Source organism: Bison bison, unplaced genomic scaffold, assembly GCF_000754665.1.
Source record: "Bison bison bison isolate TAMUID 2011002044 unplaced genomic scaffold, Bison_UMD1.0 scf7180017864143, whole genome shotgun sequence".
Lineage (NCBI taxonomy): Eukaryota > Metazoa > Chordata > Mammalia > Artiodactyla > Bovidae > Bison > Bison bison.
The window spans coordinates 8,716,177-8,727,798 of NW_011494715.1; the positions used below are offsets into that span (position 1 = coordinate 8,716,177).

At 45.4% G+C, this 11,622-nt stretch overlaps 1 protein-coding gene across 3 annotated transcripts in view; it reads right to left on the minus strand.

The window, feature by feature from the left end:
* Nucleotides 1-375: 375 nt before the first annotated feature.
* The window catches only part of LOC104988843 (1,25-dihydroxyvitamin D(3) 24-hydroxylase, mitochondrial), a 21,382-nt gene continuing 10,135 nt past the window's right edge, over nt 376-11,622 (minus strand). Inside the window, exons 7-12 of one of the 3 annotated variants that reach the window (XM_010840301.1) lie at nt 9,862-10,007; nt 5,347-5,513; nt 4,511-4,589; nt 3,835-4,032; nt 3,617-3,737; nt 376-1,784 (exon numbers count right to left, since the gene is read on the minus strand). In XM_010840301.1, the coding sequence (XP_010838603.1) occupies nt 3,627-3,737; nt 3,835-4,032; nt 4,511-4,589; nt 5,347-5,513; nt 9,862-10,007 (701 nt within the window). In that variant the 3' untranslated portion in view covers nt 376-1,784; nt 3,617-3,626. Of the gene's footprint in view, nt 1,785-3,312; nt 3,738-3,834; nt 4,033-4,510; nt 4,590-5,346; nt 5,514-9,861; nt 10,008-11,622 lie in introns of those variants that run through there. The other 2 variants (XM_010840300.1, XM_010840299.1) reach the window with 2 other exon arrangements.

The window sequence follows — 11,622 nt, forward strand, 5'->3', positions numbered from 1 at the left end:
GCACTCTGCAAGACACTGAAGTCCAGCTTAAGGACTCGGGTCCTCATGGAAGAGCGATGGAATGCCAGCAAAGTAGGGCAGGGACTTGGGCCTGGGATTTGGAGAGACCATACACGGCCGGTAGACAGTCTGGAGGGAAGGGCATGGAGACTGGTTGGTGGTTTCTGTGGGGGCCCACCATGCAGGAGGCAGCGGTGCAGACAGAAGGAAATGGACTTGAAAACATATGTAAACAGCAAAAAATAGGAAAAGTATTCTGCCATTCAAATGAGCATCTTTTGGTAAAACTGCTATATTATTGTAATGTTACATTGTACAAAATTTTCGAGTGAGACAAAGTTTGAATGTTTAACTTTGGTTGTAAGACATGCAATGAAGGAGAAAACATCTTGTATTTTAAAGATTTTATTCTTTCAGAGAATTCAAAGAAGATATACAGAAGAAATCTGACAACACATGTGGATTTATAATTCTAAAAACTTTCACGACAGGAAGCTTATACCCATTTCAATGATATGTACATATTCGTTCATGTATGAAGATATAAATGTACACTTATGAAATAGTCTAAAGATGCAACTTAAAAAGGGAAATATTTATCAAATATACAGAAATATATGGTATGCTTTTAGGAAAAGTAGTAAAACCATGCACACAGACGATATGTAAACATACTTTTTAAGAAAGTTTTATAAGTATTGCTTAAATCTGTATGTATTTTCCATTTATGAAATCACAATTTCCCAAGGAGTTCAAATCACATACCATGAGTTACACAGTCTATAATGCATGCACACTTTACTACTGATCCATTCTACAGTTGGGAAAATTAAGGCAAGGAACCTCACCGAATATTTTTAAGCTGTGACTAAACTTTAGAACATTGTCCTAAATAAACTTCAGATCCTAAATAAAATAATATACACACATTTTTTAAAATGATGTAAGCAAATTGTCATTAGAATACACACACAATTTAAAAACTTGATCCACACCTTAATATCATAGATTACATAGACGCAATGTCATAATTACATAATTTCAGGATCCTTTAACACAAGGATGCACTGTTAAATCATTAACACATCCTTGAATAGGAATTTTGACTTCATTAAAGTTGTTCTTAACATAGAGATTTTCTCTAGTTTTTCAATAATGTTTCTATTTCAGAATAAGAAAAAAAAAGTTTTATAGGGACCAGATAATATGAACCAATATTTACTTTTGCTTCCATTATTACGCAGTATTTCCCCAAACGTTATATTAGAATTACAATAAATGGATTGCCAATATTAACCTGAGCCACTGACAATCCAGCTCTAGGAGGTCTTTCACTGTGAAGTGTAAACTTTGAGAAGTGAAGATTCCAGCGAGGAGTCTGACATGGCAGGGACAGCAACATGCAGTGACTCTGCCTAACAGAGAAGCACCCAGCTGCTCTGTCGTGTCACGGAAGATGCCAGACGAAACAGCAAGACGAGCAAGTCCGTGCAGCCAGGGCGTGCCGACATCAGCTATGAAAGTCACGTGTGTGCAGCGCGTGTTCCCTGTGGAGGGCCTGGTCTTCCAGCACTCGGGGTGCTTTCCCTGAGCCAGATGCAATCTGAACCCCATCAGCGACACAGACAGTGCAGCTTCTGGGGCAACTGTGCAGAAGACGGAGTGTAAACATCTGAGCCTAAGTGTTCCTTACGTGTCGTTTCATGGTTTTCCACCTTTGCTTTTCAGTCGTGCAGAAGCCCAAAACTTCCTTCTTGCAGGAGGGTCAAAACTGCTGCTTTTGTCTTGATTAACAAAAAAAAAAAAAATCTGAAATATAAAGTCTACTCCAATTATACATCAGAGCAGTATAATTAAACAAAAGGGATGATTAGCAAAAATAAATGCTAAAACCAGTAAGTGCCCTGGGCTCGTCTGTTTTACCAGAGGAACCGTGCGTGGTGTCCAAGCTGAAGATGGGGAGTTTCACGATGAAGCTAGAATTCCTCCATGGTCCTACTTGATTCAGCTCTGCCTGTTGCCATGTTCAGAATGTGACAAATTGCCTAATGGTTCCAGACACCTGGGCATCCCAGGTGGCACAAGTGCTTAAGAAAAGAAACCTGTCTGCCAGTGCAGGAGATTTGATCCCGGGTGGGGAAGATCCCCTGGAGTAGGAAATGGCAACTCGTTTCAGTATTCTTGCCTAGAAAAATCCCACAGACAGAAGAGCCTGGTGGGCTACAGTCCATGGGGTTGCAAAGCCAGGCATGACTGAGCGCTTGTCAGCAGCAGGGTCAGACCCTTAGGGAGGAATTCGCTGGGCCTCATTCAGAGAGTTCATCTGCAATTGCACGTTTCCCAAATAATCCACCTATCAGCAAGTGAAGTGAAGTGAAGTCGCTCAGTCGAGTCCGACTCTTTGTGACGCCACGGACTGTAGCCCACCAGGCTCCTCCGTCCATGGGATTCTCCAGGCAAGAATACTGGAGTGGGATGCCATTTCCTTCTCCAAGGGATCTTCCCGACGCAGGGATTGAACCGAGGTCTCCCGCATTGCGGGCAGACGCTTTAACCTCTGAGCCACCAGGGAAGCCCAACTCCCCCTCAACTTGCTCTTAACGAACAGCAACTAGCTTGAGGCAGGTTCTAGGTGGTGCTGTTGAAACGGCTGAGTGATTGAGGTTGAGTTTCACCACTGGCATCTCATTCTATAAAGCTGTCGGAGCTGTCGTATTTCCACATAAGCTGATATTGAGATTCCTCAGGTTAACTTTTTATCACTTTAATAGTTAAAAATTCATTTTACTGTGGATTAGGGGAAAATAAGTAGACTAAAAAAACACCAATTCATCAAGGAAATTATCGCTTTGGAATAAGGCTGGCAAGAGCTGTGTTGGATTTCTGACCTACAGAAGGATAAAATCATAAACGCTATATTATAACACAAGTTTTAGTAACTTGTGAGTAATTCCTTTCAGTAATTTTTTATGGCCACAGTAGAAAACCAATACAACCAGCCAACCCTACTCAGCGATCAGCTGTCTAAGGCTGTACCAAGGCGAGTTAAGTGCATGAGAGAGACTCTATGTCCTGCAAAGCCTTAAGAGGTTGCCAACTGGTCCTTTACTGGAAAAGTGTGTCCCCAACCCGATGTGAGCACGTGTGCTAAGTCACTTCAGTCGTGTCCGACTCTCTGACCCTGTGGACTGCAGCCCGCCAGGCTCCTCTGTCTGTGGGATTCTCCAGGCAAGAACACTGGAGTGGGTCTCCATGCCCTCCTCCAGGGGATCTTCCCCACCCAGGGATTGAATTTGTGTCTCTTACATCTCCTGCATTGGCAGGTGGGTTCTTCCCCGTGAGTGCCACCTGGGAAGTCCCATGCCCTGATATTCACATGCAAAAACCATGACCAGCAGCTTGAATTTTGGAGCGCTCATTTGACGCTAGGCTCCGGGTTATGTATTTTGTGCTCAATCAACTTTCTGGATGGATACTATTTTGGTCCTCATGTAACAAATGAAAAAAGTAATTCAGGCAGAAAGGTTGAGTAACTGTTCGGGTCACCGGGCGAACCCACGTCCGGCTGACTGCGAGCGCGGCTCACCGCCTGGCCACCCTGCGCCCTGCTGCCCACCCGCGGCTTCTCATCGCTGGCGGAAGGCGACGGGGAGCTGCCGGCTGGGCACCAAGTTGCCCAAATGCAGCATCTCCACGGGCTCGAGGTCTGTGGCCACGACGTCGTATTTGCGGACAATCTGAAACACAGGAGCACAGGAAAGTGGAGTTAGCCCCTCTGCTCCTGCCTTGAGGAAAGCCCAGTGCGCAGCCGTGGAAACGCCGCCAGGGTCTTACCCAGCAGAGCGCCAGGTGGAGCTGGAGTTCAGCTAACCGGCGACCAATGCACATTCTTTTCCCAACGCCGAATGGAAGATGGGCAAAAGGGCTGATCTTTTTCTTGTCCTGAAGCCACCGTTCAGGCCTAAACTGACTTGACTCCTCAAAGTTTTCTTCACTGGATCCCAACACATGGGTATTTAGAACCAATACAGTCTACAATCACACAGAAACATAAAGCACTTAAACATCTCAATAGCGAGATTTACAAAAGCCATCACCTTACAAATGTGAAAGTAACCCCCAAATGTATAACAACAATGAATGCCAGCATGCAGTGAGTGCTGGAAAAGTGCCGGGTGGTAGAAATACTTCAAGAACCTTAAAACTTTGCATCTCATTTTCACAACCCCAGGTGGTGAGTCCTATTATTATTCCCATTTTACAGATGAGAAAGCTGAGGCTCATGGAGGTTATGTAACCCACTCAAGGCTCTACTTGCATCCAGGTCTCTCTGTCTCCATAACCCCTATTCCTAATACTAGACTACAGGACACATCAACTGTATACTGCAATCTCCATTTTTCTAAAATGAATGCTCTCCCAGTAGAAACATTTCAGGAGGTCTGCAGGGCATTTGAAGAGGGTGTCTCTCAAAGCTCTGTAGGGTATAGATTATATACATTTTACCTACTCCTTTGGGTAAAGCATATTCCCCCAGAACCATTGCCTTGTCGAGCGTCCGAGTTGTAAATGGGACAGTTGGGTTAAGCCTGAAAACACAAAATCAGAGATGTCAAGGTGGGCACAGACCAAGTCTTAGCTCAAGGGAATTCGGAGTCTGGCTAAATAAACAATCACTGCCTAAGTTCTCATAAAGGGGACATGACCCCAACTCTTTACAAGCAGTTCTCTTTCTTCCCAGTATTTACACCTCTTGCTTTATTCCTTATTGTGTTGGTTAAACCCCCAGTGTAAGCTCACAGCTGTTGACAGTGATGGTCCCGTTTCACTCTAGACTTCAAATGTGCGCATTTACACGTCTCGCCGGCAAGCTTGCTGTTTGTCCCGGGTTTCTTCCACCTGCCCTTCATAAAGTTAAAGATATTTCCTTCGAATCCTAAGACTTTATGGGTTTCGTTTTCCAGAAAAAGAATCTTGAAAGACCATTTTATACAGAGGCTCAGAAACCAGCCTGTCTCTATGTCTTGTATAATAATACGGTTCCTCGCTGAGCTTTCATCTCGCTCCCTTCATTTGTGCCCCTAATCTTAATTATTGCTTATAGTGTCCATTCAAGTATTATTATTACTGATTTAAAGGGGGCAGACTCTGGGTTTCCAAGATTTAATAGAATTTGCCCAAATGATTTAAGGAATGAGTCATAGGACAGGAGTATGGTCCTGGAGGGTTTTTTTTTTTTTTTTTTGGTAGCTTGCTAAATGTTTATGAATCAACTAAGGCGGGGATCCCTTATTATGTGTTGGAGAGAACAGCCGTCCGACATTCGTATTAGGCACGTGTTCTTACCTCATAGATTCTTTCAGACAGGCTTTTAAATATGGCATGTTCCTCAAATCCTCTGCCCGTGGCAACTGATTCTCAGGCAACACACTCTGAATTTCCTTAAAAAGCTTTTGTTGCACGTGGGGATTACGGGATAAATTGTAGAGAATCCACATTAAGCTGTTTGCCGTCTGAAAGCCAAATGGACATAAACTTGAGTTTTCTGTAAATAAACTGCCTTGAAGCCTGTATCAGCTGAAGCAAAGGTGGTGCCTATCACCTTGCCATGAAAACACATGAGTGATGCCTTTTCCCACGTTCTTCTTGGCTGTGTCTCAAACAAATACCATGTATGAAAAGTCAGATTCAGCTTATAAAACACATCCGTGAATAATAGCTTATTTCCTGAGGGAATCAGAGAGTTTTTTGAATAGACAGCTGCATTAGGACATAAACTGTAGCTTGGTATAAAAACGGAACGTAGATGAGGACATGTAAACTGCGAAATGCGAAGTCAGACAGGTGATTGTAATAACATCAACTTTCAGGTTGTTGTAAGTTTATCTTACAGAAAGTGTTACCATTGGGGGGAACTGGAGGAAGGATTAAGGAATCCTCTCTACTGTTGCTTAGAACTGTGTGTGAATCTACAGTTATCTCAAAATAAAATTTGTTAGTTGTTTAAGATAAATAATAATATAAAAATTGAGTGGGGAGAGACAGATGGAGATCCTAGGAATGTTACTAATAAAAATGGGGTTTTTAAAAATTTTTCAGTGCAAATGCACAAGAAACTGCATTTCTGGAATTTAAAAGAAAGCTTTTTTTTTTTTTTTGCCACACCCTCAAAAGCTACCATAAAATAAAAAGGCATTATCTATACTCAGAGTTTCAGCCTCAAGCAAAGAGCCATGGTAGATGGCAGCCAATACCAAAATAAGAAATTCTAGCATCAAGTTGAGTATTTCAAGGAAGCAGCCACAATTCTGACAAAGACATTCATGGCCTTTTAAGTGGCATCCTTTATTTTCTTTCCAAAGGCAATGAGAAGAGAAAAAATACTGGCAGAAACAGTGTGTGCAGCTTTTAGCTTCATAATGCTCACCACTGGTAGTCTTATATGTTTGTTTTTGGGCCTATACTTGGCTGCTGCTGCGGCTGCTGCTAAGTTGCTTCAGTTGTGTCCGACTTTGTGCGACCCCACGGACTGCAGCCCACCAGGCTCCTCCATCCATGGGATTTTCCAGGCAAAAGTACTGGAGTGGGGTGCCATCGCTTTCTCCGTATTCTTGGCTAATTTAAGCCAAATATCCCCATAAAAATGGTTACTGTGTCCTCTCTCGGCAGACACAGAGACGCTTTAGCAAAGTGTCACTCACACAAATGAGCAAAGTGCAGGACAACTTGGAGCCGATGGTATTTATTATTTTTGGAAGAAGATGCCTCCAAGAAGCCTTCTTCATGTCAGAGGACTGGCAGCCTCAGCTGCAAATAAACTGTGGATGTCATTATTACAAGAGGCCGATTTTCAAAACAGGAAGAGGGCGTAGCCACCAAATTAGATACACTTTCAGATTTCTCTGATTTTCCAAATGCGACGTTCAGAATAGCCAGGACGGAAAAAGAAACAGATTGACCCATATCAGTGGGTCCCTTACCGCAAGTACCAGACAGAGTTCCCAAAAGGCAGATAACTGTAGCTTTCACCAGAGCCTTGAAGGACAGCCTGGCCTGTGGGGGTAACTGCAGAGGCCGGACGCAGGGCAAGCGGCCTCAGAAACCTCAGGGGCGCAAAGTATCCCGGCCTGACCTCCGCGGAGGACACCCGTCTCCTCGCTGGCCTTCCCACTTCTGCTCTCTCGGCGGGGTCCACTCCCCATCTGCCAGCTAGAGCCCACTCTTGCTGTTTTGCTAAGTCACGTCTGACTCTCTGTGACCCCGTGGACTGTAGCTCTTCTGTCCATGGCACTTCCCAGGCAAGACTACTGGAGTGTGTTGCCATTTCCTCCTCCAGGGGATCTTCCCGTCCCAGGGATTGAACCTGCATCTTCTGAATGGGCAGGCAAGTTCTTTACCACTGAGCCACCAGGGAAGCCCAGAGACCATTTTACCAAACCTCACTTTGATCAAGTTACTCCCCTGTTTAAAATGCTCCAAGAGCTTTTCATCACAGGAGTAATAATCCAAATATCTTACCAAGTGAAAAGTATTAGTTGTTAAGTTGTGTCTGACTCTTTGGGACCCCATGGACTGTAGCCCACCAGGCTACTTTGTCCATGGAATTCTCCAGGCAAGAATACTGGAGTGGGTTGCCATTTCCTTCTCCAGGGGATCTTCCCAACCCAGGGATCGAATCTGGGTCTCTCACATTGTAGGCAGATTCTTTACCATCTGAGCTGCCAGGGAAGCCCCACCTCCTAAGGCTCCTGGCTAACAGAGCCCAGGGGCTTCTCCCAGACCAACTTGACTCCATGGGCTAGTTCTTCAGGCCACCCTCTTTCTGCCCCAGGCCCTTTGCATGTGCTGTTTCCTCCTCTTGAGTGCTCTTCCACCCGATCTTCCCTTGGCCGTCTCCTTCTCATCATTCCAGTGTCAGCGCCAGTATGACATCCTCAGAGAGGGACCACCTCCCCTGCCTCTCAGTGACTCACCCTGATGTATTGCTCCGGGGCCTGGGCCACTATCTGAAATGATGCATCTCAATGGTCGTTTACTTGTCTATTGCCGGTTCCCCAAGGCCACTGAAGTTCCGTGAGGGAAACTGGTTCTTCGTGGTCTCTCAAGTACCCGGAACAGTGCCTGACATATAGCAGATACTCAGTAGTTCCTAAATGTTCTCATTTATTGAACAAGTATTTACTGAACACCCACCTTGTGCCAACTTCTAGTCCACATCCTAGGAATACAGCAGGGGACAAAACGAAGTCATCCCTGCTATGTCATCACTGGGAACTCACATCCCAGATGGAAAAAGAAGAATAATGGGGGAAGCTTCACTGTTACCACTCTCAGGAGCCTCTCGGGGTAAGAGATTTAATGGGAAAACGAGCTGAAGTTCCCACTTTTCAGCCTTCTGGAGCACAGGGAGACATGAGAAAACGAGCTGAAGTTCCCGCTTTTCAGTCTTCTGGAGCACGGGGAGAAATGGGAAAACGAGCTGAAGTTCCCACTTTTCAGTCTTCTGGAGCACGGGGAGAAATGGGAAAACGAGCTGAAGTTCCCGCTTTTCACAGCCTTCTGGAGCACGGGGAGAAATGAGAACCTTGCTGTCCCTTGATGTAGAAAACCCTACTTTTTTGTTCAGATCAGAAACACCACGGAACATGGAACAGAAGTGACCTGGTATGCATTTTTCTCAGAGACGACAGTTGTGTGAGGGGTGTTGGGCCATCGAGGAATATTAATATTATCACTCCAAAGATACTGCAACTCCCCTGAACACCTGCCAGTATTTGTGTTTGGAGTTTGGCTGTACTGTGTACCTACAAGGAATGTCAACCATAGCGAGGACAGAATTTTGGCTTTTAAAATTGGCTGTCTCAGAGGTCCCTGGTGGTCCAGTGGTTAAGAATTTACCTGCTAGTGCCGGAGACACGGGTTTGACCCCTGGTCTGGGCAGATTCCACATGCCGAGGAGCAACTAGGCCCGTCTGCCACAACCACTGAGTCCCACGCACCGAGAGCCGGTGCTCCCCATCAAGAGACGCCGCCGCAGTGAGAAGCCCCCGCCCACAACCAGAGAAAAGCCGTGCGCAGCAGCAAAGACCCAGCACAGCCAAAAATACACGAGTAAGCGTATTTTTTAAAACTAATCAGTAAATAAAATAAGATTAGCTGCTTCACTGAAATTGAGATCAAGCTTTCCCAAGCTCCCTCTGTTGACAATTTTAAGTGGAAAAAAAATATTGGATTAGCAGAGAGTATTTCAGTATTTTTAGACTAAACAACCACCAGAGTGAGGCACTTTGGTAAGATGCAAAACTAAAATATATCCAATGTTTAAAAACCTAGATTACCTGCCTTGCTATAGTGTAGAATTTTACTGCTTCTGAATTCCTGTAGTACTTTGATATTTGTCATGACACTGATATTCTGCTCTGGATTTTTGTCCCTGCACGCATGCTCAGTTGCTTTCCTCGTGTCTGACTCTTTGTGACCCCATGGACTGTAGCCCGCCAGTCTCCTCTGTCCATGGGCTTCTCCAGGCAAGAATGCTGGAGGGGGTTGCCGTGCCCTCCTCCAGGGGATCTTCCCGACCCAGGGATCTAACCCGAGTCTCTTACATCTCCTGCATTGTCACCAGCATCACTTTCGAAGCCCTTTTTGTCTCTAAAGCACGTGAATTTTTCTATCACATTTACACACACAGGCTGTGCATGGGGTCTCCCACACGTTCGAGTAGACTTCTTATTTCTGCTAAGCTTTTAAAGCTCAGTGCGTCCTTGTGGAATGAGTGAATTGAATGACCATGTACCATTCGTCATGGAAAAGATTTTACAGCCCATTGATTTAGTAAACCCAAACCAGGCCCACCCTTACCGTCTCCACCGCAGCCAGCTGGAGCTCCGTCACGGCCGCGTACAGCTCTTTCTTTGAAAGCTGATTGTGGTGATAAATGTCACAAAGGAAATCCATGCTGGGCTGCTCAGAATATTTCTCCAACCGGTTGTCCACACAAGATTTGACTATTGGAGGAGAGGAAAGGGGTGAAGAAATCAGCTGAAAGTCAGGATGAGGAAAAGAACAAAGCAGAACCCAGGATCAAATTCTCCCTGCAACGCCCAAAGGGCCTTTGCAGGCAATCTGACGGTTTGTTAGATAAGCTAATATTGCCTTGTTGCTAAGTCGCCAAGGACTGACCAATGCCTGCATGAGCACAAGAGTCCCCTGGGAATCCTCTTAAAATGCAAACTCTGATTCAGGAGTCCAGTGGGGGCCTGGAAGTCTGGTTTCCAGCAGGCTTCCCTGTGTTGCCGATGCTGGGTCTGGGGTCGTGTCTCGAGTAGGGAGCGCTGAGAGTTCAGGAGAGGTCATCATGAGACAGGGGTGGGGTTTGGGTCCGTCTTAGAATCAGAACCTGGACTCCCATCCAGACATGAGGCAGATGCGGTCACTGACACAGACGGGGGGCCCTGGCTCCCAGATCAACAGAGAGGAGAAGCCCCCACCCCCGCTGCCGAACAACAACGCGCACACACAGAGCAGGGCCCACGCCGGCTGACACGAAGGCGAGCCCCTCTGCTGTTGGTACAGCACGTGCTAGGCACACACCTCCTTCCCTCAACCCATTACGGAGGCCACCATCGTCATAGTCATCACAGTGAGGATGGCAAAAACGGTAGCATCAATGAACGGCACGGCGCTTAGAGCTGGACCCTCCGGAGTCCTTCTGTCTGACTTCAGAGCCTGGCTTTGCCATCGCCTCGTAGACGATCTTGATAAGCATTAACTTCCTTGTGCCTCACTTTCGTCAGGGGTGTCCGATAAGAGGACCTGTCTTATAGGATTTCTGTGAGAATTAAATGAACGTGTGTGTATGTGTTAATGTGTGTATATGTGTATATGTATGTGTGTGCATGTGTGTGTGCATCTGTGTGTGAATGTGTATGTGAATGTGTGTATATGTATGTATGAATGTGTGTGACTATGTGTAAATGTGTGTAATGTGTATGTGAATCTGTGTGTATGTATGAATGCATGTGTGCATGTGTGTGTATGTGTAAATGTGTGCATGTATGTGTGAATGTGTGTCTGTGTGAATGTGTGTGTGTGTGTGATCATACAGTAATTCTTAGCACTGAATATTCCCTCCACACCGTACCAGAAGTAGCTCTGATGCACTGAGACACTGGGCTGCGCTGGGTCTCACATTCTTCTTATTAGACTTAAAACAGTGGCACTGAGACACACACTGCTACTGTGAACACTGTTGATGCTGCTGTGACCATCAGCCCATTTTAAAGACAAGATCTGACAGATGAGTGCCTGATGAACTATGGACGGAGGTTCGTGACACTGTACAGGAGACAGGGATCAAGACCATCCCCATGGAAAAGAAATGCAAACAAGCAAAATGGCTGTCTGAGGAAGCCTTACAAATAGCTGTGAAAAGAAGAGAAGTGAAAAGCAAAGGAGAAAAGGAAAGATATAAGCATCTGAATGCAGAGTTCCAAACAATAGCAAGGAGAGATAAGAAAGTCTTCCTCAGCAATCAATGCAAAGAAATAGAGGAAAACAACAGAATGGGAAAGACTAGAGATCTCTTCAAGAAAATTAGAGATACCAAGGGGACATTTCATG